The following is a 26605-nucleotide window of genomic DNA, read 5'->3' as shown; positions in this document are numbered from 1 at the left end:
CTTGGTGGAAGAAATACCTCATAATTGGCAGCTGAGCCTCTTCTTACCAGGACAGTAGGATCCACACTTTTCTCGTATGTGGGATTCTGGGAAATGAAAGTAGTAGCAGCACTGCCTCTCTGTGTGGTGTGTTACCAAATGGTCACCGGATGCAGTGGGTAGTAGTAATATTCCAAGTGATATACAGTATATATATATATAATATATATATATATATATATATATATATATATATATATATATATATATATATATAATATATATATATATATATATATATATAATATATATATATATATATATATATATATATATATATATATATATATATATATATATGGATATATTTAGAGTAATTCTACTTAGAAGAAATTAAAATTCCGCATCATTTTTCTTTTAACTTATTTATATGATTATTTCCAGACGTTAGCAACGATAAGAAATTAAGATCAAGAAATGACAAAAGTTGGATGGTGATTAAAACAAAAGATACGTTGAAACATTCATTAGTTTACATTCATCTTTACAGAAGAGTGACACCGAAACACAACGCATAACATTAACAGATTTTACCCAAACGTCCCCCCATTGCTTGGGCAGAAATTATGATTTTGGCTTTTTATACCGAAATATGACAGAGACAGACAGACATTTAAACGGACGGAGAAATTAGTCTTTAAGAGAGATTAGATAACAGTAGGTGTACAATATATATATATATATATATATATATATATATATATATATATATATATATATATACATACATGTATATGTATATGTATATATATGAATTTATATTATATATACATCCACATATATATATATATATATATATATATATATATATATATATATATATATATATATATATATATATATATGTATGTATGTATGTATGTATGTATATAGAATGAGAGAGAGCAAGACACAGGAAAAGAGACAGATTTTAATGGAAACAAGAATGACATGTTTGCGTGGAATGAAAAAAGAATTGAAATTGAAGTAAAAGAGTATATAAGAAGAGCTGCATCTGTGTGTGCGTAAAAACAGCAGTTTGTGAATCTTTTCCATACCCAACTTCTACAACCTACGCTTTCCATGAGCTCATAGAATATTTATTTCCTCTGAGTTGTCACGGACAGTATTCTAATCTTAATGTTCTCTTAAAGTATAAAATATATTTATTTTCATATATACTCTCTCCTGTAAATTTTACATGCGTAATCTACTTTATATTATTTATTATGATTTGAGCACAAAATGCAGGTACTTCTGAATTTCCAATCGTTTCAAAGAATCGCATATTTTCATGATTTGTAAGTGGTGACTTAATAGCTATACAGGTATATTTACAAAATATATATATATATATTTTTTTTTTTTCTTGCTTTGCCGTCATGAATGTTATTCCGTTTTTTTCTCTTTCTCTCTTTCTACCATCAAGAAGTGATGTAAATATTGATATTCTGACATTCGCTTGCTTTACATTCCACATTGTTAGTTTTCAGTGACAGAAGTGCGTGCATATGGTTATTCTCAACTCTTCTCATTTGTTTACTTTTATTTTTCTGCTTTCCTCAACCTCTTATTAAACTCCACTTTTGCCAACTACAAATCCTCTTCCTTGTTATCTCATTGCCGATCACTTGTTTTTGTTTTAATAGAAAACAAAGCAAGATACGTGCGAGCGTTTTTCTGCATCGTCCTTTGGACGCGACGCACTTCTTTTCTTCCAGTTCTTTCGTTGTTTCTCGCAACGCTTGCTGATAAAAGTCCCTTCTGCTTTCTTTAATTTTTGCCCTGACTCTCTTCTTGCATCATTTCTTCACGCAGGTCTTCGTCCCAGCTTATTTCCTCTTCATCATTATACTCTTATGTCACCTAACTAAGACTTACTGTAGATGGTATCGTGATGATTTGACCCGTTTTATTGCCGTCCGATTCACGGTATCCAGAATGCATCGTCGTTTTGAGTTGTTTCTGTTGTGGAACCCAGGACAGGAGATATTGGCTGTGAGCGTGATGATATTCGTGTGTATGTATGCATGTACTGTATATGTGTAGTAGGATGGGAATTGTGTTACTTAACGGTTCTGATGAATACTTGTACTAGATTATTAAAGGATTCTACGGTATCTTAAAATGGAATTCGGGAATTATCCGTTTCTGATTGTTTACCCATCATCTTAATATCTTACTAAAGATGTAGGATGACGTCCCTGTTAATCTAGTTGGTTCGGAAAGCTGAATTGGACTTGCAGTAATTATTGAATGGCTGTTAACAATTTAAACCAAGTGCTTTACCGGGTTTATTTTTACAGGATATTTTCTTTGTAGCGTGAAGCTGGGTGAGAATGAGAATTATCTAGAAAAAGGCGATGCCCATTGCTGGTTCGCTTGAATAAGGGGCGTGTTTCATGTATATATGTGTATGTGTGGACTGTATGTTTTATGTTATCCGGATGCTATCTGTTCTGTATTAACTGGCACGGACTTTCGAAGTGTTTGAATAATATACCATTCAAGAGGAATTGTAATGAGCGGCATTGCTAATGAAGGTCACGAGTATTTCTTATAAATGTCACTCAAGGTGTCTGTAAAATTCGTGTGCACGGACGTACCCCACATTACAGAAAACACACAAACATTCAAGATAATCTTTCTCAGAAATTGTAAAACGTGCACAGAAACAGCACAAGTTACACATTGTAAACACTCCAGTCTTTACTAAAACTTTACAACATTTATTCATGGTCTGGTGCGAACGGCCAAGGGCTTACAGTGAAACCCGTGAAGCTTTGAGTGAGTCAGTGAGCTGTGAAACTTGTGCTTTGTCGAGAATTCTAGTGGTGTCATTCTCAAAAACAACATCTTGAGATAGGTTACTACCGTTTATTGGCAAATCGTGATGCATTGTATCGCGCACCGATAGCTCGTTACAAGACGTTGAAAGTGGAACATTCTGCCTCACCCTGGGCAAAGGACCACCGGACTCCAGAGACGGAGAAGTAGGGAAGGTCAGCGACTGACTGGAAGGGATTTCGCTGGAAATCCCATCGTGCACCAAGGCAGCCGTCAGTTCCATGGGATCCATGACAGCTAGCTGTTGGTGGCACGTCGATGAGCAGTCTCTCTGTGTTGCCACACTTGGGCTGTTGTGACTCGCCGACTTGTTCTGGATGCTGAGAGTCATCGCGTGATAAGCCCCGCGCTGACTCTTGTAGCTGAGACGGTGCTGTCGCAGGTGGTTGCTGCAGTGAAAGCTGGAGCTCGTTGAGGTTCCTGGGCTGCTGTAGATGCCCGGCAGAGCGTCTTTGAAGCAAAGGGCCGATTCACCTGCAAATGAGAAGAAAGAACCCTTGTGCTACAATGTCCGCTCATTTGATCTCATTAAATGTTGCATGTTAAGGTCATAAATATAAACTACTCACAATGAAAGTGTATGTGTCACAGTCAAAAACTTATTTCTTGATTTGGTGCCTGAATATGAGATAAGATAACCTTATATATAATATATGTATGTGTGTGTACGTCCATGTAATTTTTAAGAAAATATGAATACCTCATACAACTTTGCGAAAGTATCATAAAAATTCACAACCATAAGTTTGCTGCAGACAATTAAAAAGTAAATATCTATGTTTAGAATTCTAAGACTCCGAGTTCTGAAGCATAAATATTACACTTTGGCTTCAGTTGGAATACAGCGTATCATAAATAATAGTAAGAATTTTCTTTGATGGTAATAAACTAATTTAGCTCAAAATGATTAAAAGATAACCAACCAATTAATCTTAAAACTTTAATGCTGTTCTGTTCTATTTGAAAACACCATATTTTTAAGATTTGGAAAAAATGGAAGTTAAAAAATATGGTTTAAGATCCAATTTAGTCTCTCACAGTATACGTTACAAAGATTAAAAGTCAACATAGAAGTTTCTAATAGAAAAAGGATCAGAAAGAAAAAGCAGAGGTGTAATTTAGCAGGTATCGTGATTAAGGTAGTAATTTTCAAGGCTGGCAGTCTCTATAAGAGTTTCTCAGTGACAAAGACAGTTTAAAGCGACCATGGGCCTGTTTGCTCACCCAGTCTTCTATGGTAGTCCTTCCTCATTGACGATTTGCTTCTGCGGATGAAAAATCTCTTCATACAGGGCGATTCCTCCTGCGGGGGGTCCCAGGAGAGGAAAGGAGAGACAAAAGGAAGAAATTGGGCTTAAAAAAGTTGTTTTGAAAATATTGGTTGTAGGAGTTATGAAAATGCTGAGGAAATGGATGCGATGTTTACATAACTGCATCGTGCTATCGATCTGTTAGTTAACCTGTATTCGCGCTGTGTTAAGGAAAGAGTGATATTCAGTTTTTTCCCCTGGAAATTGCTGCTGGCTGATTGACTGGTCGATGTTTATTGTGTCTGTTATTGTTTGACAGATTTTTATCGATGACAATTGAACTTTATTGCTGATTTATGTCGCTATCTGATTTCACAAGTAACTTTTATCGTGAATCGCTGACTGACAGACTTACTGACTGACTGATTTTGGTCGTTTCATTGTGACACGGATTGATATTGAATGGGACTATGAAACCTTTAAAATTTTCTATATTTTTCCAATGAGATTTATCGGTTTCCTGAATAACCAGAACGGCGTTAAAACTTTCACGGAAAAAAGGAGGGGAAGGCAAAGGGAAGCGTTCCATTTTAAATCCTCTTCTCTTGATAACGGACGCCTAATTGCTCCTCCCTCAGAGGAGGATTAGGCAAAGCTCTTAATTAAGATTCCCTAAAAGATTTTTGGACAGTGAATTTTAAACTATCTAGAAAATCCTCTTCTTTAAATCTGAGATCTTACAAGCATCTGAGGTCAATTTTGAATCCATGTTGGCAACGGAAATTACAGTCCTTGCGCACTTCAAGTGTCGTGTGGCCGCACGTGTTGTTGATTAGTGGAGAGACTGTGCCCCCTGATGATAGACGCTTTAGAAATGTAAATAAAAGGCTAGTGCATGTCTGCTGATAACCACAACAACAAAAATAAGACTGAGAGAAATTACAAACTGTTGAAGCAGTTTACTGCACTCCGGTCGATTTAATATTACTGTTATTGTCCTTTGCATATATTCAAGAGAGAGAAGGAAAGAAGATTCAGCTCTACTGAAATCTTTACTGAATAAATAATAATAATAATAATAATAATAATAATAATAATAATAATAATAATAATAATAATAATAATAATAATAATATGTCTTGGTAAAGAGAATGGCAGCATCAGTGGAATTGATTTTATATATTGTCTTCTCAATTCTTCTTATCAGGGCTGATATTTGCTAATAACTGGCCGATGTTCATAGTCTAGATAAGTAATTGGTTTCCTGAAATACTAATTTTATTACATATAAAAAAAGGAAGTTAAAAGTGGCGTGTGATCGCCGTAGAGTTTGTAAATTACAGAATCTGGAAATCAGGATTATTCTCGTGTAGAATCTTCGTCGTTGTTCTAAGGGCGTAGCGGATTTCCAACGTTTCCAACCGTATCATCGGTTCATTCTCAAGGAAGGGTGGGCTTGTTCTGGTTGGAATTGGGTCGTTAGACGGTATTTATAGTGTCCTGGGTGCCCCGTGTTGTGAGGGCTGAATTTTCATTGGCTGGTTCCAGGGATTAAATTCCTGAGCCAAACCGTCTCCCAGATGTCGATGTTCTTGTCGTTGTTGTTTTTTATTAAGCTGGCCTTATGCCAGCACGGGCTCTTGCTCTTAGAGCAGCCCGTAAGTCATTTTTTGATGAGTGGGTGAGTTAAGGATATGGGTATGAAACTCTTTATTATGATCTATGGATATGCCAGTGATATGGTGTGAGTGAAATGAAAAGTTAACAGGCGAGGTTGCAAACCCCTTTGAGCCCTAGGGCACCCGTCAGTAGGAGAGAAAGCACGACAGTAGCGAGTACTGGCGAGTCAGAGATAGCCTGCTCTGTGAGCAAGAGCCCGTGCTGGCATAAGGCCAGCTTAATCAGTAACAACAACTACCGACAGTGGCCTTCCCAATACTATCCTCCCAGTCTCCAACGTCCGCACGCGGAGACCAGTGCCAGCATCGACCTCTGGGAGACGGTTTGGCTCAGGAACTTAATCCTTGAAACAGCCAATGAAAATTCAGCCCTCACAATACAGGACACTATAAATACCGTCTAACGACCCAATTCCAATTTACGGGCTGCTGATTAGCAAGAGCCCGTGCCAGCACAAGGCTGGCTAAATCTAAATCCAATTCCAACCAGAACAAGCCCACCCTTCCTTGAGAATGAACCGATGGTACGGTTGGAAACGGTGGAATTCCGCTACGCCCCTAGAACAACGACGAAGATTCTACACGAGAATAATCCTGATTTCCAGATTCTGTAATTTGCAAACTCTACGGCGATCAAACGCCACTTTTAGCTTCCTTTTTCATATGTGATAAAATTAGTATTTCATAAAACAAATTCCTTATCCAGACTATGAACATCGGCCAGTTATTAGCAAATATCAACCCTGACGAGAAGAAAATAATCAGAAGAACTGAGAAGACCATGCATAAAATCAATTCCACTGATGCTGCCATTCTCTTTAACAAGACACGCTTAAGAGGGTGTCTGTTACCTTCAAATAATAATGATAATAGAAATAATAACAATAAACTATTGGATGGAAGGAAATCTCCTGACCTAGCTGCGCTAGAACTCAAATCGAGGTCAACAGAAATTTCAAGGTAATCTGCTCAGTGGTTGGAGAACTTTAGTGTAAACAAAAACTAGGGCTTAGCTGTATTTTTGAGAGGTGAGGGCCGCTGCAATGACATGGGTACCTCACTGGAGCTCTTGTTTGAAACTCAAGTTACTGAAGGTCAAAATCCATAGAAGGAAAAGAATGATAAGAACAGCAGCTATAAATATCGCTCCTCTGAGAATGAATTCTACCCATAGTAACACTATTGTCATTATTGAAGAAATTAAAAGACATTAATGGTGATAATAATCATAGTATGGACATAAAGTTGTAAACAGCAAAGGGACATTCCATCGAAAGCTGATATTGCTTCGCCCCAACTTTTATTTTGTATTATCATTTTATGGGGACTTCGAAGATAATCCAGGGCTTTAATTACAAAAAATAAATTTAGTGCCGCAAGGATTATGATGGGATTAATTGACTGTGAGTGCGGAAAAAAGGACATGAATCCGAGAAACTTCTTAGCCTGGGTTTTGTTAGTTTCGTCTCAGTATTATTGGTGTATTTCAAATTGAAATTAGAGGCTAATTATGTACCTGATATGGTCACTGTAAAATGGCATGAATTCGGAATAATAGATAGTTAACGTAATATATAAAAAGAGTAAGTTACGTGATTCCATTTTGGAATAAAGTTACAACCTTTCAGTACTCGTGTAACCACACTGTCAAAAAAACGGCAATGTTAAAGAGGGCAAGGCTGCTAGTCCCTACCCTTGGGACGTTTTGACCATGGCCAAGTTGGGACCAAAGTTTATATAATGCATTTATTTTATTACCCTCTCATTTGAGAGGCTGGTCGTCTTCAATTGTAATATGTATGTGTTTTTTAGTCATCGGAATTTATTGTTGCCTCTTTTCAAAAATCTTTTTATGGTTTTGAACTGAGGTATTGATGCGCGTTTGCGTGAGCCTGGTGAAGAGAGTACTTTTGAAATGAAAAGTTTTATTGGGAATTTCGATAGCTCCATTTTTTTATAGGCTTCAATACTGTGGTTGTAAAGACGTCATTTCATGGTGGACAATAAATGTAAAGTAACTGTGATGTTGAAAAGTAGGTCAGGGTCACATTAATCGAGATCACGAAGGTTAATACGGTACGTTCAAGGACCCCTACCCATCTAATCCCCGTAGGGGGTTAGTGCCGTCAGTGCACCTCATGCGGTGCAATGTAGGCATTACTTAAGGTTCTTTGCAGCGTCCCTTCGGCCCCTAGCAGCAACCTCTTTCATTCCTTTTGCTGTACCTCCGTTCATATTCTCTTTCTTCCATCTTACTGTCCACCCTTTCCTAACAATTGATTCATAGTGCAACTGCGAGGTTTTCCTCCTGTTACAACTTTAAACCCTTCTCACTGTCAATTTCCGTTTTAGCGCTGAATGACCTTAGTTGCCCCAGTGCTTGGCATTATGCCTAAAATCTATAAATCAATCAATCAAAACCTACCCATCTAATATGATTAAGATCATAAGAACTGGGTTGGGCGAGTTGTGGGGTGGGGTCGCGGTTTGTAATAATAATAATAATAATAATAATAATAATAATAATAATAATAATAATAATAATAATAATAATAATTGTAAACAGGTAGCCTCCAGTAACTTATTAAATTGAAGTGTAGAATTTGATAATAATAATAATAATAATAATAATAATAATAATAATAATAATAATAATAATAATAATAATAATAATAATAATAGATAAGCTCTTTATTAAAAGAGAATGGAAACCACCCACCTGTTTATCCTGGAGGGATCTCAGTTCGAAGATCTCGGCCTCCCGAGATCTGTCGCTCTTCGCCCGGAAACTTGTTTTCGTCGAGCTTTGCACTGTTCCGGGAAAGAGGATTTTAATTAATATCATTTCGGTATATTATCTGCATTTTCTTAGCTTCCTTCTCACTGAGGATATAAATAATACTCCTAATTTTGTTGGGGCAATGTTGAATCTTTAAGTTTCAGTTTTTTTATATAAAAAAACGTGTAAATATTAGTTATGTCTGCAGCTAAATCCAAGGATGTCTGAATTCGAGCCTTGCAAGTACTCCAGAGTATATTAATGTATCACATATTTATAAGAAGAGAGAGAGAGAGAGAGAGAGAGAGAGAGAGAGAGAGAGAGAGAGAGAGAGAGGTTATAGTCAAGTTAAGTGATCTTACCGGAGGTCTTGTGAGTGATGTACAGGATCGACCTAAAAGAAGACCCAAGGTCACTTCTGCTGAACTTGTTTGACCTGGTTCTGCGTATTCGTTTACGGTTGCATTTCCTGATGAACTGGAGAAGGTCTTCCTGCCGTGAATTAATTATGGACAGATGTTAATGTTGTAATTTTTTTTTCAATTCTGAATCAAATTCACATCGATATGATATAATGTTCAACTGTATTTTCTGACAAGACTTGAAAAGGCACTGAATTTAACAGGTACCTATGCACTAACAGAAATTTTCTTACTTTCTTCTGCGTTTCCTAAATTATTAAAAAAAAAATCCTCACCGTTGCACTAAGAAGTAATAGTTAGAGAGGTTGGGCAGCAAGACTGAAGAAAGGAAGCGGAAATGCAGGTAAAGTAAAAGGATAAAAAGTGGATGCAGCTAGGGACCGCAGGGACGCTGCAAACATTCTTTAAAAATGCATAAAGTGCACCCGTGTGGCGCACCTACGGCACTACCGCCCCCCCCCCTACGGGGAGAAACGCATAAAGGCTCAGACTTGAGATATCAAGTATATATTTCGTATCCTAAGTAACGTAAACTGTAGTTAGCTAGTTTTGGTTACTTCATTTCATTAAGTTTTAAACAAGATAAAATTTACTCCTTTATGAAGGCAAAGCCTCGAGCCTGAGCCTGGACATAATACGTGGGGTTTGTAAATGTTTTTTCCTATGTAAATCCGAATAGTCGTCGGTATTGCACAATGCCTCGTTTAAATAACATTTCAATTCAAAAATGGTTTTAATCAAGTTTTCAATTGTTTGAGTTTTCAAATACGAACTGGCGTCCTTTGTTATCAGAGTTCCATGCCCGGAAAAAATGAAGGGTTAGGCGAAGACTGCTGCTTAGGAGGAAATCGTCAGCGAAACTTCCTAACAAACCTTGAGGAAATCATGGGAACAGTGCATTCTCTCTCTCTCTCTCTCTCTCTCTCTCTCTCTCTCTCTCACACACACACACAGACTAACATAGACTCTCTAAAATAGACTTTCGAGGGAGAAAGTAGAACTACACTTTAGAGAGAGAATGCGAAGCTTTCAAATGTGAAAATATACAGAAACATTGGAAGAAGAAAATAGAGAAAGAAGAAAGATTCGAGCTAGGTCGGTTTCGTATTGGAAATATAATAATATCCATATTTGTCGAGGATGGAAATATTTTAAATGCCAATATCTTTTGTAATAAGAGACAAATCGATTCAATTTCTAGGAAGTAAGGAAAGAAACTACAGCGTTTAGTTACACATGAATTGAGCATCCTTCCTCGCAGATTTTATAGCGGCTTCATATTCAGTACAAATAACAAATAATACTGGTAACAGTGTCTGTGTTCCGTCAATAAACACTTTTGCCCTACGTTTACAATGACTTATTTTCGTTGTTGGAACTCGTTGCTACCTACTGAAGTAACTAATATTACCAAAGTATTGTATGTCCAAACAGTTATTGTAGAAGATTTTTTTTTTTTACCTGGAAAACCAATGCAGGACCTTTGATAATGGCGATTTTGTTGTCTTGCATTTATTATTAATATATTATTATATTACTAGTAGTAGCATTATTAGAAATAATGGTGGTGAATGATGTTGTTGCATTAGTAGCAGTGGTGTTGTTGGTGACAGTGGTAGATACAGGATTAATAATAATAAAGATGAAATTATGAAAATTGTGATAATAGTAGTAATACAGTAATAATGAAAGACAAAAGAAAGTAAGGAAGCACACTCACCCTGAAGTTTTTGCTCATGAAGCAGTAGATGAAGGGGTTCATGAAGGAGTTGGCCATGGCCAGCCAGTGGCAGGCGAAGAAGCTCATGTAGTAGGTGAAGCAGGCGTTGCCCCTGCATGTCGTGATCTCGGGCGCGAAGTAGATCAGGAACTGAAGCACCTGGAGCGGGAACCAGCACAGGACGAAGCACACCATGACCGTGATCATCATGTTGATCACCTGGGGGACAAGGAGAGAAAACAGTTGTGATCGTCGTACTGGTCACCTGGTGAAGGAGAAAATAGCTGTGATCGTCATGTTGATCGCCTGGGGAAGATGGTGGTTGTGATCATCATATTGACCACGTGGAGAAGGTGGAGAATGTGGTTGTGATCATCATATTGATAAGCTGGGGAAGATGGAGAATGTGGTTGCGATCATGTTGATAACCTTGGGAAGATGGAGAAAATAGTTGTGATCATTAGGTTGATCACGTGGGGAAGAAGGAGAGAAAATAGCTGTGATCATCATGTTGATCACCTGGGGAAGGAGAGAAAATAGCTGTGATCATTATGTTGATCACCTGGGGAATATGGAGAATGTGGTTGTGATCATCATGCTGATCACCTTGGGAAGATGGAGAAATTAGTTTTGATCATTATGTTAATTATATACCTTGGGAATATGGAGAATGTGGTTGTGATCATCATATTGATAACCTTGGGAATGTGGAGAATGTGGTTGTGATCATCATGTTGATCACCTGGGGAAGAAGGAGAGAAAATAGCTGTGATCATCATGTTGATCACCTGGGGAATATGGAGAATGTGGTTGTGATCACCATGTTGATCACCTGGGAATGATGGAGAAAATAGTTGTGATCATTATGTTGATCACCTGGGGAAGAAGGAGAATGTGGTTGTGATCATCATGGTGATAACCTTGGGAAGATGGAGAATGTGGTTGTGATCATCATGTTGACCACCTGGGAAAGATGGAGAAAATAGCTGTGATCATTATGTTAATCACCTGGGGAATATGGAGAATGTGGTTGTGACCATCATGTTGATAACCTGGGGAAGATGGAGAATGTGGTTATGATCATCATGTTGATTACCTGGGGAAGAAGGAGAGAAAATAGCTGTGATCATCATGTTGATCACCTGGGGAATATGGAGAATGTGGTTGTGATCATCATGTTAATCACCTGGGGAAGATGGAGAAAATAGTTGTGATCATCATATGGATCACCAGACGAAGGAGAAAATAGTTGTAATTATCTTATTGATCAACTGACGAAGGAGAAAATAGTTGTAGTCATCATATTGATCACCTGACGAAGTGGAAAATAGTTGTAATTGTCTTACTGAGCGCCTAGCGAAGAAGGAGAAAATAGTCCGAGAGACTTTCGAGAGTTGGGTAGAAAGACTTTTGTGAGAGAAGATAGTGAGAGAGACTTCGAGAGCTGGCACAGAAGAGACTTTCCTGAGAGAAAATAGTAAGAGACACATTCGAGAGTTGGCTTGGAAGAGATTTTCGAGAGAGAAAATAATGAGGTACATCGAGAGAAGAAATAGTGACAGAACTTCAAGAGGGAAAGTAGACTTTTGAAGAATAAGTCAGAGGTTTAAAGAGATAATGAGATAGAGGCTTGAATTAGAGAATTTAAGGAGAGAATAATTTAGAGAGAGAAAATGAGATAGAAACTCAGGAGGGAGAATACAGTAATATGCTGATAAGTTCGAGGGTGAAAATAGGCTTTCGAAGATCAAAGTACTTTAGAGAGAGAGAGAGAGAGAGAGAGAGAGAGATAATGGGAGAGAAGCTCTCAATGCAAAATAAATAATGATAGACTTTCGAGAGAGAAAATAGCACTTTACTTTAGAGAGAGACAATACCAGGCTTCCAAATGTGAAAATGTACAGACATTTTTGAAGAAAGGATATAGAACCTTTTTACGGAGAAAGCAGAGTGATTCGAGGAATTTCGGTTTTATATTGGAAATTCCATAATAACATCTGTATTTGTCAACGATGAAAACACGTTATTTGCCAATATGTTCTATAATAAGAAACAAATCGATTCAGTTTCTAGGAAGTAAGGAATGACGCGAGATAACTTTTGTATGAAAATTCTCACCTGATTGCTGCGAAAAGAGATAAGATAAGGGATAAGTACATTACATAAACTATGTGAAAGGGATAATTACATTACATAAAGTTTATGAAAGGGATAAGTTTGTTACCTGAAATTTATGGAAGGTATAAGTCAGACGCATTACTTAATCTTTAAGAAAGCAACAAGTGGGGTTACATTATTACATAATTATATGGAATGTAAGAAATTTGTCAGATACTTTATTCAGTCGCCATGGAAAGAAAAATTAACCACGGAAGGTTTCATGATTTATAGGGCCAATTACAGCGTAACATTTCTAATTTCATGTCCAGAGTTGGATTAAATGCTTAAGGCAAAACATAAGCTCCTACATTTCATAAATTTCCGCTTCTCTCTCTCTCTCTCTCTCCCCCTGTGTGTGTGTGAGAGAGGTCTAATATTCATCATAAAAATAATAGCAATAGCAATAGCATCAGTCATGGGCATTATTAAAAAACCCCGCTTTACTCTCTTCTAACTTTAGAGCATGTACAGACAGTATGAGCGAAGGAGACATAGAAGGACACTCTAACAAAAAAAGAAAATAAATAAATAAATAAATAATTTCCATGTTCACTTACTCAAAAGCTTCTGGGGATAAAGTCTGTCAACTTACCGGCTTACTTAAGCATTTGGCTCTTGGAAATCCTTGCCCCTTGAGGTCTGAAAATGGTTTTCTTGGTAGTTATTCGCTTAAGCATCTTGTCGTGAATTATAATAAGAGGAGAGGAAGTATAGTAATAAGAAAGCCACGACTTTAAGAACTCAAGAATATATTTTTTCTCCGTATACAGTTTCAGAGAAGCGTGATCCTCCCTTCTTTAAGTGAGTACACTGATATTGCAGTAAATAAATAAAATGATAGGTTGAAGGTACGGTTTGTGATACAGATTTATACATTTGTGAGTTGAGTTTTTTAGAGGTAACCAGGATGAAAGACGAAAAGGATCGCATTTGGAAGATCCCTTTTTTAAACATTTTATCATGATTTTCTAAACACAGTTGTAAAAGAAACATCAAATTTCCGATAAGCGTGCATGCACGAAGGACCCTTAGCTGAGCAGCTCTCCAGAAGAGGAACTGCTGAAAGACTTTTTGTCAGAATTGAAGAGAAAAATATTTTACCGTTGCATAGTTGTATTTTCAGTCGAAGGGAGCGGGAGACGAGAATTAATAATTCGAACATTTTCTCGATAGAAAAATATTTCTAGCCATAGTTGCTCGATTTTCCTTTGAAAAAGGTTTGGGAGAGAACTGCAGTTCGGTAAGATTGGAGAATGGTAGACTTCTCTCTCGCTCTCTCTCTTACATATACAGAGCAAACAATTTAATGTCAAAATCTATAAGTAATTATATATATATATATATATATATATATATATATTATATATATATATATATATATATATATATATTTATATATATATATATATATATATATATATATATATATATATATATATATATATATATATATATATATATATATATATTTTGTCGGTCGCAGTATTCAGGTCAACGTGCAAGAGAAAAACAAATCTTGGTGGGAGTGCAAATCAGAGACGACTTCTTGGGTAAATGGAGGGAAAGACTCTTTTGGTTGAAGCACGACTACAAAAGAAAGATCTTTCGGAGGAATTGCAAGAGATGCTCGAGAGAAAAATCAATCTGATGTAGATGGTAAATCCTTGCTAAATTCCAAGGGTAAGCAAGAGTCGAGCTGATATTGTTGTTAGACAAGACATTCGTGAGTTATATTTTTCATCTACCCCGCTTTATTACTACTAACTTGATTTTGCACAGAATCGCTGAGCTTCCTAATATAAGGATCGTACAATTTAATCTGCAAAACGTAAATATTGTAAGTGTGTGTGTATATATATATATATATATATATATATATATATATATATATATATATATATATATATATATATATATATATATATATATACTGTATATGTTTTTTTTCTGATGGTTATTACCATCTTCTGTTTCATTCTTGGACTTGTTACGCAGTAAAATTACTACACAGCTTTCAAGTCTGTTGCAGAGGAAGGTGCCAATTGTACTTTTCCAAAATACGATCGTGTTTCATGTTTCTGTGGTTTCATCCCTTCCCTTTTATACAAGGCATCCGGTAACTCACAATCGACAATGTCTGGAAAACACTTTGGTGCTCCATTTAACTACCCTTTTCCAAGACTACAACAATTCATTCTATTTCTTTCAAATATCATGTTCCAGTTATTCCCATTCGCATCACCATTTCTGGAAAGGAGTGATTGATAGACTGTGAGATAATAAATATGTATGCAACGAAACAAAAGACATTTTCTTTTTCCGAATATATTGCTTTTCCAGAATTGCTTGTTCGACTGGGCGAGTGTTATTGTAAGCAATTTGGCTTTTAAAAGACAAAATTGATTATGTTCTACTTTTTCCTGCTCACGAAGAATTTATTACATAATACTTTTAAGGACCAAAAGGAAAACAAAATTCATATCTTGTCATTTCATCTTTTCACATGATTTGAAAGCTGACTTGGCAAAAACTTTCGTATCAGTATAGCTACCGATTAGATGACTGTAGGTTCGCCAGTGTAATGATAAATTTATTTCCCCAAAGTAACGATTTCTCACCAAGAGATAACTAGTTGTGAATATGTCCCTTGAAACGTTACCCCGCTGATGGCACAGAACAAGAAGATTTGGACACATACTCGAGTAGTAAATGGGACCTACAAAAGGCGTAATCTTGAAAGCAGAATATTTCCTGAGGAATAATGTATTGAATTTGTTGTGAAACAATGATAGCAGTAGCTGGTTATATTTGGTGGGTTATTCGAAGCCATCTGATTAAGCGCACCAGCTAAAGATAATTAATATGGAACGAATGATACGATTTTGAGTTTTTCCCCAGTGAGGAAAAGTGTAAAGCAGAAGAGGACAAGAATGATTTAAGAATGCCACATACATATTTTCCTTTTGCCAGTGATTCCTCTCTAATTGGGTAAGGAGGTCCTTGAAAAAAAATTTAAGAAAATTTTAATGTTCATACCAAGTGAAATACTGTGGGTAATGCAAGTAGATCAGTAGTTGAAAAACTCGGATTAAGGAATGTAATAAATGGCAAAACTAATAATTTTATCTAGAGATAAATGTGAAAGACATGGAACGAAAATCTCAGGGTAAGGGGGGAATTGAATTTGAACCCATGTTGTTAGCGGGACAGTAGAGCGAACTGTCGAGATTCGCATCTGCGAGTTACACTCGTAGTGACGGAAGATGAAATTGAATCCAAAAAGATAAAAGAGCGACTTAGTGCCTAAGTTCAGTAAGAGTATAATGAAGAGAATGGTTAAAATTCTAATGTGGATTGAGGCAACTTGTGGGTCGGGGGCTGGGACCCTGGGACGGAATTAAATGACTTCAAGGAGTTAGAATTGAATTGTGGGCCTCGGGGAAATTCGAAAGAGGGAAATGGTCTTATCAGATTATAAACGAGGCAGTCTGTGAGAACGTAGGAGACAAGGTGAATGGTGAAAATACAGGTAAGAGGGGAGTTTCAGTACTATGTTGGGGAAGATTCCCGAAAGTATTAATGGAGGAAAGGTGGTCTGAGAGTGATCAGGAATTCAGGAGAAGTGTTCTGTGCAGAGGATATGGAAGGCAATAATGACATTGATGAGAATATGTAAAGAATTATGAGAAAAAATTGTGAGGGACACGACAAGTTATTGCTTGTACTTCTGCTCCATACGGCATTTAGGGCTCGAAGGAAGAAGTCTCACTTCTCATGTAATTGTTTATTATTTGACCAATCCTTCAGTTGAGAGGCCAGATAGTATGTCAGGCAATAAATGGAAACGCTTAAGAAAATCAGGTTCACCGATGTCAGTAACCATGGTCTATTTCCCTGTTTTGCTTCTAATTGCGTCGTCCGATTCGTTAGTTCAGTAACTAAAATCCGGTCTCATCGTTTTTTTTTAATGTGCTGAGTGAATTATGGGATCTCCTTTTCAAATCTTCACTTTTCAACTTTGTACTCTCAGCTCCTATCTCCACCGAAGTCACTATAACAAAGTTTGTGACCTGTCGTGAAACGAGCTGGAAAGTTGGGCTTATGTATAGTTTGCAATCTTGATTTTTAAGAGCATTATCAAAGCCCCAGAGCTTGAACTTTAGTATTGCTGGAAACTGACTTTTACATTTTTTATATGAACGTCTTCAGATCTAATGTAACCACCATGAGCGCCATAGACTCAGAGACTTCATTTATCAAATTTTCCTTTTCTTAGTGTAGAAAATGCTGTTTAAGTAATGTAACAAAAATGATTGAGTTTTTGTTTTTGAAACGTGCGTGGTTTGGAAATTTTTTCCCGTTTTTTGTTTTGCCATTGTGACCCACTGTTTCTGCAACAGACCTCCTCCCCCCCTCTAAATATTGAGTGGATTTTTTCATAGGAGTTCGAAACTTAAGTGAAAGAGAGGCGCCTTTTATTGGAATAATTATCAAGGGAAAACATATGTCCATGTAGAGGCTAGAGCTTGCCTTTCAAAGAAATAAAACCTTTAATATCTTGTACTGGTAAATTAAGTCTATTGTAAGAATAGTTCCTGTTATAATAAAGTATGCGAATCCAGTAATATTTTCCCATTATAAAATCTCGCAAGAAAACTGGCCAATATTCGTACAAATTTGGTGCCTTTTTGTTTTACCTGAAAGCGAGGATCTGTTTTTAGTCATTTAATGTTGCATTGCAGGTCGTACATCTTGAGTCGAAAGAGGCTTCATGAAGAGGCGGCACCAGATTTTCCCAATATTATATCCTTAGGTTCTTGCCAGTGATCCTGCGTCCGTTTGACATTCTTTGGAAATCTCTTCTCACTTACATTTTTGCCCCAACTCTGAATCTTCCATCCAAGTATTGGAAGATCTTGCTTGGTTTTTTTCCTCCTAACTTTTTTTTTGGTGAGACAAAAGTATTGGGTTTCCTGCCCTTTCAGCACCCACGTTTAGAAACGGAAGATAATATATTTGACATGAACAAATAACTCATGAGTTCTTACTTTTATCTGATAGGTTACTGCAGCGTTTTCTTCATAATTACTTAGTTGTCTACTTGAAATTGCGTGTTAATGCCTTGATGTTGATTTTTGAATGTTTCCCATTTATGTATGTATTATGTAATATATATATATATATATATATATATATATATATATATATGTGTGTGTGTGTGTGTGTGTGTGTTATATATATATATATATATATATAATGTATATTATACATATGTACACATATATATCTATATACACTTGCATATATATATTATATATGTAAATTTGTTTATATAGCCCAGTAGTTAGTGCGCTCACTGCAGCACTAAGAGGTCCCTGGTTCGATTTCCCTGCGATTCATGAAGCTTTTAGCAATATCTGTTAAAACCCATCTTGTTTTTATGGACCAAAGGAAAGTGTGATGGCCCTGGATGGTCAACTATTTTGAATCTTAACCAAGGTGGAGGAAAGCAAGAGTATAACAGCCTCATCCCAGAAAGTCTGGCTTATCGAGCCATTCCCTTAACGAGAAAAATGGCATTTGTGTACCATATATATATATATATATATATATATATATATATATATATATATATATATATATATATATATATATATATATATATATATATATATATGTATGTATATATATATATATATATATATATATATATATATATATATATATATATATATATATATATATATATATATATATATATATATATATATATATGTATGTATATATATATATATATATATATATATATATATATATATATATATATATATATACATATATATATATACTGTATATATGTGTGTGTATGTTTGTGTGTACACTGCTCACATATTTACACACACACAAATGTAATAACTCTCAGTTAAAAGAAATACTGCAATGAAAAATGGAAGCTTTTCGCATTTACCGAGCGTATCGTTTACAAGATTTATTCGCGCTCTGATCCCAAAGGCTGTTGGCGTTATTAGGAGATTTATGGAGCATTTATGACAGCCATTTCTTCTGTTAACAGAAATGTCAAAGTCATTTAACTTGTCCAGATGCTAACTCACTCCCTTTTCCGTTGGCTGTTGCGCCTTATTGTGACCCATTGTAGCTTTCACCAGGTGATTAATGGGCGTTTTGATGGTAGTTTCAAAATTGACTAAAGATGCAATTGCATTTCAGGTTTCACTGGAATGATTGTATTTGTGGCCTTTTTGCATGACGAGACGCCAGTGACCTTGGTGACTGAAATATCAGGTTAAGGCAGGTCGACTGCGAAAGAGTGTTAGAAACAGATGTTACGGAACCAAGAACTTGAGACAGATAAGACAAGGAAGAAAACCGGGATTATGAAAAATTAAAAAATGTATGTATAGATCATGAGAGGTAACTCAAGGAAACAGAACACTTGCAATAAGCACTACAATAAAATATCAGTTTGGCAGCGCAACAAGAAGATGGACACGTGCAATATCAAACATCGTGGCAGAGCTGTGGGAAGTACCACCCACCCCCTTCCCACATTTGCTCTGTGACAGTAATCGTCGAATTTTGCGTTCCGATTGCTATTTTCGTAGTATGGCACTTGTAGAGTCTTTTATTTCTGGGTTCCCTGATTATTGCAATCTTTCTCTTTTTTATTTTACTTCGGGCTTGGGCAGGACTTGGACACTGAAAAACTTACCTTAACCTTGGCTTGTAAGTGCTGTTGATCCCTGGATGGTTCCGCGTTGCCGGGCATTTTGTAAGAGCACATCATGCCCACGATGGACAGGTAGGTGTACCCTAGGCCCGCCACTGGCAGGGCAAAGGTCAACACGAACAGCAGAACAGTATAGGTCTTCTCGTAGAGTTCGTTGGGCGTGTGGGGCCAGTTCTCCTTGCACTCGTAGTACCATCTTTGGGGAAGAGAAAGAATATTGCCTCTGGGTTCATCCACATTACAGGAAATCTTGTTATAAACACACGTCAGGAACTTGTTGCATACATATCGTAAATAGGTTGAAAATAAATCAACGACCGTAAGTGGATAATGAATCTTTCGCAAAAGCTAGACAGTCGTATGAAGCACTGGTTAAAACTACTAATAAGTCGTTGACTTGTGCGCGATAAGTTGCCGATGTGTGTTTAAGACGTTTTACTGGAGACACACCCTTAAGAACAATCAGGTAGACCCGTTTCTTACTGATATTATCAATAATGCCATTGACAGTAGCAGTGTTAATTATATTTATATTAAAAGAAATGCAGTTGACAGTTGAAATAATAATAATAATAAAAATAAGGTTAATGTGATGAAGAATATATTGTCGATGATAGTAACCCAGTTTTGTTTATGAAATGGTGTTAGCAATCGTTTCTGTTTTGCTAGCTTACGGTGTCAGCTTGCGCTCCTTTCTTTATCAGCATACAAGCAACCAGGTTACTATATTCGCCAAGTCACAACCTGCGTATTTGGAATCGAAATACAGTGACTTCATTATCTCAGTGAAGATAATTAGGGTGGCCTAAAAATGCAACACTGACATTGCCGTATGTGATCTAAACCAAGTAATATTGTTGGTGGTTCAAGCAGTTACATTAACACTGAGTCACTTGGAACATCTGCAGTAGCTTAGGCTACATAAAACTTCACTCCTCCAATTAAATTTTTTCCAGGTTGCAGTCCTTTTACAAAATTAACGATGTAGGCACTTCCAGCCTCTAGCTTCTTCCCCAACAAATTACTCTACACCAACTTTTTTGGCAACAATAAACTTTCCTCAGGGTTAAATCGTCTTTGCAATTAATGTTACGTCACCTGTCTGATTACTGCCGTCTTTCTCCTCCATAAAAATACTTTACATTAAGCTGCTTTCTGCCAGGTCATTTTTGGTTTCACTAGTTCCTACTTCCTTCGCTTCTTTGTTTCTTACTACTTACTCTCCGTCCCAGTCGAAGCGCTGAGTATCCGAGATGACGAGGGGCACAAGAGAAATGACCAAAGAGAAAACCCAGATGCCCCCGATGACGTACCGCGAGCGGGACTTTGTCCACCTGTTGTTGAGCGGATGAATTAGAGCCTTGTACCTGTGCAACAAAGGAGAAGGACAGGCTTTACTTGCTGGAAGCAAACGCACACACACACACACACACAGATACTCACAATGAGTTGCGTGTACACCAAAGATGCATGATTTAATAAGGGCTTCTTTTCAGTCCTCTGTCCTCTTTGGATTGATGCATTCGGCTTCATTGTTCTGAATATGTAAAGAAGAACTATGATTAGCTTTTATCTCCTTGTTTCATAATCGTCAGTTTCCAGAACTCCAAGATTAGATGTCATTATACGTTGGTATATTCAGAAAGATGATATTGTGACGTCTTTCTGAATAAATTGACTGATAATGATGTACAGTATAATCTGTGAGTTCTAAAAATTAATGTGTATAAAAAAAAGTAGAAAGCTATGCATGGTTCCTTTCACAATATCCTTGATTTATCATTTTTAGAAAGAACGTAAGTAGTAATGTGATTATATTTTGATGCATCATGATTATGAGTAAAGTAGCGTCTGAATTCAGGTGATACAAGCACGTGTCAGAATTTTATTTCTGTTCCTGGAATATTAGTCTCTAAAGATTTCTCCTTCTTTCATGTTATTTTAAGTTTCAGGTGAGCCATAATTGCTGTGGCAATTTGGAATATACTGTCTCTCCCAATTAAACGAGGTTGCAAATCTTCTTTAAGATAACATTCTCTTGACCTGACTTTTTTATTTATCATATATGTATACGTATACATATACATACTGTATATGTATATATAAATATAAATGTATATATATATATATATATATATATATATATATATATAAATGTACAATCGTATAGATATAATGTTTTTATATTCTTTTGAACATTATGTTGTTTTCCATGGCTCCTGAGGAAAGATAAGCCATCAGTCACAGCCACATTCATGACATAACTTTGTTTTGCATACGCTCTCGCTTCCTTTATGTTGAGGTCCCTTCCTCTCGAACCTTTTTCAGGCTATTTATCGAACCATTTCCAGGGCTTCCTCTCCTCTTCTCTCAGAACACTCCCGAATTGTACACTAGCTTCACCGTTCCTGTTACACTTCCTTCTGATGCACCCTTTCACCTGCACTAGCATTTTTACTTTTTCTCTTGCATATCTCCACACCCTTTGTAGTCTTCCTATGTCATATATACCACACAAGAAATTTTTCTCTACAATTTCCACTTTATTCTTTTATTTGCACCCAACGCCCAAACTTCACTTCCATAAGGGAGAGATGGCTTGATAGTCCCTGCTTAAGTTCCACCTTTGGCTTCTCAAGAAATTTCCTTACTTGTTTCACATGTTCTGCAGTTCACTTCTTTTCCCAGCCTACCTTTAACTGTTATATTTGCCTCCAGAATACTCATACAAATCTAATGCTTCCACTCTTCTATCATTCTATGTTAGTAGTCATTCCTCGATCTTCCTTATTTCCATGCATTCTCATAACTTTAATCTTGTATGTAGTTACTCTCAATTCTGTGCTATGCAGTATCTCTTTATCCTAGATCAGCACTGCATCATCTGCAAGCATCAGCCATTCCACACTCCATTCACCACCCATCTTCTAACCTTATAATTTTGCACCTACGTCTGTTACCATTTCTCTAACTTCTTACATCACTGTATCTATTACTATATTAAGAAGCCATAGAAACATAACACACCCTTGTCTCAACCCAGGTTTTACACCAAACCAGCCACTCTCCCATCTACAAATTTGAACACATGTCGTACCTCAGTTATAAAAAACTTTTAATGGCGCTGAAACATATCTGCAAAACTTGGCACATTTCTTCTCTGTTATTCTATCATAAGCTTTTTTCTGGGACCATTTATGCCTGCCACATACAGGTTTTTACTTCACAGGTCAACGTAATGAACACTTGATCCATACCATCAACACTGTCTAAACCTATATTGTTCTTCCCCTGTATGTCATCTACTGTAGTTCCATATTCAAAGTCGTGCCATACATTTTCTCTGGTATACTGAGTAATGATATGCCCCTATAATTTTGTTAATCTCCTTTATGTCACCTTACCCTTATACAAAGGAACAATATTCCTTGAACAATATTCCTCTCACTCATTCCTTCTGATCCTTTACCTCATCCAAACATACCTCTCTCCTATTTTCATATATTTTCACCATTAACTGCTGGTCCATCCTTCAACCTCTTAATTACCACCAAATATCTCATCAGTTACACTTCCTCACTTGCATTATTTATTCCATCATCCCAGGACTGCACTCTTTAAACAGCATATCTTTTATTTTGAGATCCATTTGTTCATTAGTCTTTGTCTCTGCATTTACTTCCTTGTGGAATAACTTATTCCCTCCATAGCCCTTGCTCCCCCTTTCCCCATTTTCCGTTATTTTGTTGTATGTCTTCTATCATTTCCACCTTCCTCATAGCTTCCTCACCCCTCTTCCTGTATTCCTGTACATGATCTTCCAATCTGTTACGCAAATGCGCCTCAAATAATCTGTTTTTCCATCACTGAACTTATATCCTCATCCCACCACACACTGTTGTTATTCCCTTTACTCACTCTTAAAACCTGTCTTTCCTTGCTAACTGTATAAACCCATCCTAGAGTTTTACATTCTTTATAATTATATTTATTCAACTTCAATATCGTGAACTGTTGCCCATTTTCATTCATGTTCTCATGGTATGGTCAGGTAACTTCCTTCTTATCAAAATTATTTTTCTTGATTACTCTTGCGACTGCATTTTCGCTTATGCTTTTCCAGCCTAATTCTTTAAAACCTTTGCTTTCACCAATTGATAATCAGATATACCTCCAGCCCACTCCTTTTCTCACCATTACACACATCAGCTTACTCTTCCATCTACCCTGTCCTAACACCTAACTTTTCCCAACCATTTTATCTTCTCGAAGTATATTATTGTATATATTTTTCTTCGGAATCTATGTACCTCCAGCAGTCAGGGCCTATCCAAAACACATTTCTCGTAGATTCTCTTTATTCTCATTGACTCTAGGTACTCCATATTGGCCCACAATGCTGTCTCTTTCTAGGTCACCTACCTTCGCATGTAAATCACTAAGCACAACTACCCTTTCATGCTCCGCAAACTTAGCAGGTCAAAAATTCATTATCCCATACACACTCTCTTTCACTCTCTTTCACTCATTTCTTTCCAGTCCTTCTCACACACACTTGATTTTCAAGTTATTCTCATATCGCATTCAATCTTACCACTAAAATCCCCGAATTAACACATTAGTATAATTTCGCTTCTTCATAGAGCCTCCCTTCAGCCACCCAAGACACAATCATTCTTTGTCATCCTCTCACATATAAAATGCTGAGAAGCAGTGTCGTATCTTTTCGAGTTTTTTTTTTTTTTTTTAACGAGTATAGGGTATTGGATTGCATGTCACCAGTTATTGTTATTTTGCAAGAATTTCCACAGGGGTTAAGACATGGAATGCCTTGAAGATAAATGTATGGGATTGAATGAATAAAATTTTGTGTGGCAGGAGAAAACGTTGTGTCAGTAATCAAGTATGGGTGTGTGTTTTATATATATATATATATATATATATATATATATATATATATATATATATATATATATATATATAAATTTTATATATATATGTATATATATATATATATATATATATATATATATATATATATATATAAATTTATATATATATGTATATATATGTATATATATATATATATATATATATATATATATATATATTGGTCTGCCTGTGTGTATATGTGGTCTCAGGATTATGGACTGACCTCACTAATTAAACCGAACGTTTTAGGCGCGTCCCGATAACCTAGCCTTTGGCATAAACCCCATAATCGGTCAATTAATATACTGTACATAAACATAATGCATAATTGGAGAGACAGTGTATTGTCGCTTCCGTTTTCTTACAGAAAATTATTTCGAAAATTCCCCATTCAGTCGAACTCTCATTTTTGTTTTTTTATACATATTCAGAGCAAGCCTACAAATCATCCGGCATAGTTTTATGGAGGGCAATTTTAGACGTATAAAAACGATATAATTTATAGTGTCAAAAGCTTCGCTTGCGTATGACAGCAACTACGTATTTTTTTCTTTTTACTCATGAAATAATCAACAACTTCATGATCCATGCAGGTACAAGGCTAGTTAAATGAGTCCTCTTTAAACAGTACAGTATGCTGCTGTCTTTAAATGTCTAAATTTCGAAATATTCCTATATATACATCCATAGATGAATACATCCGCAAATAGACTTTATTCATGAATTGTACCACCCCAGGTCTTGAAACTAGATTAAACGCTTTGAAATTTGAAAATAAAAATCATTATGATATTTGCAAAATTTAATGACCCTAACGTAACCCGAGATAAGCTGTAGAAAGCGATTCCTTATGACGTATTCATGCGCGAGTGTTTTATAGGTGCGGAGCAAGCAGCCTTGTATATACTAGAGCAGCGACCCTCTCAAAAATGATTTCGCAAATTCGTGCAGTCTCTTATGTCGTCTCATACGGGTGACATGCTTGAAGTTCCTGTTCTTGTTTATTTTTGCCTTTTGATTATTAGATACATAGCTTAATCATTACAAAACGCTTGCTCAGTATTGTCCCTTCCTAATCCTGTGCATTTTTGATAATGATAATAGTTGCTAAATCGTTTTATAAAATAGGCTCTGAAAGAAGTTGTTTTCGAAAATGCCTTTCCTTAGTTAGGTGTATAGCGACCACGAATACCGATTTCACTGGATGCCAATTTGCCCATGTTTAGTAATAAAGTTTTTCTTCAATTTCTGGTGATCAATCCTTTGTCCTCTTCGGCTATAACATTTAATGTTATTCATATTATTATTACATAGCTCGGTAATTTTATCATGTGTTCTCCTTGGTACTAAAAAATTATGCGATATTTCCAGTTCATTGGCATTATATCTTTTTTTGATTCATCTTCACGTGATGATTGCAATATATATATATATATATATATATATATATATATATATATATATATATATATATATATATATATATATATATATATATATATATATACACTGTATATGTGTGTGTATGTGTGTATAAAGAGGTCTGTGTGTTGTGAGTTTGAATGTGTTTACAAGGCGAGAAAAATGATAGTCAACATGAGTAATACAGTAGTAAACTTATTCTTCTAAGTAGGTAACAAGAATAAGGAACAGTGAATGTTGTATGGTGATCGAATGGGAGCAGTAGAGTCCTGTAAGTATTCGGAAGTAAATATTTGGGATGATGGTAGGATGATAAAGGAGGGGGATAAGAAAATAGATGAAGGAAGAAAGACACCAGGATGTGTACAAAAGCCTGAGAGGAAGCTCAGAATGTATATGAAAGCTAAGATTGGAATGCATGAAGAGATTGTTGAACCAACTCTCCTTTATGAATGTAAAGTGTGAAGGAAAGACAGATGGCGGAGGCTATAGAGATGAATTTTTGATGTAGCGTTTGTGGCATATTATTAATTGAAGTGGTGGGAAATATTGAAAAATATGGGAGTGGCAAAATATTTTGCGTAGGGGAAAGTAGGGCTCGGTGTTTCGAGATAGCTCGGTCATGTGA

The 26605-nt window shown here is 36.2% G+C and overlaps 1 protein-coding gene across 1 annotated transcript in view; it reads right to left on the bottom strand.

Annotated features, from left to right (window-relative positions):
• Nucleotides 1-1546: 1546 nt before the first annotated feature.
• LOC136848098 (uncharacterized) overlaps nucleotides 1547-26605 on the bottom strand; it is a 170962-nt gene continuing 145903 nt past the window's right edge. Inside the window, exons 7-13 of the mRNA XM_067120300.1 lie at nucleotides 20844-20990; nucleotides 19606-19819; nucleotides 10716-10934; nucleotides 8936-9065; nucleotides 8514-8605; nucleotides 4090-4168; nucleotides 1547-3339 (exon numbers count right to left, since the gene is read on the bottom strand). Of these exons, the coding sequence (XP_066976401.1) occupies nucleotides 2780-3339; nucleotides 4090-4168; nucleotides 8514-8605; nucleotides 8936-9065; nucleotides 10716-10934; nucleotides 19606-19819; nucleotides 20844-20990 (1441 nt within the window). The 3' untranslated portion in view covers nucleotides 1547-2779. The remainder of the gene's footprint in view (nucleotides 3340-4089; nucleotides 4169-8513; nucleotides 8606-8935; nucleotides 9066-10715; nucleotides 10935-19605; nucleotides 19820-20843; nucleotides 20991-26605) is intronic.

Source organism: Macrobrachium rosenbergii, chromosome 18, assembly GCF_040412425.1.
Source record: "Macrobrachium rosenbergii isolate ZJJX-2024 chromosome 18, ASM4041242v1, whole genome shotgun sequence".
NCBI classification, from domain to species: domain Eukaryota; kingdom Metazoa; phylum Arthropoda; class Malacostraca; order Decapoda; family Palaemonidae; genus Macrobrachium; species Macrobrachium rosenbergii.
This window is presented reverse-complemented; position numbering and strand designations above follow the sequence as displayed.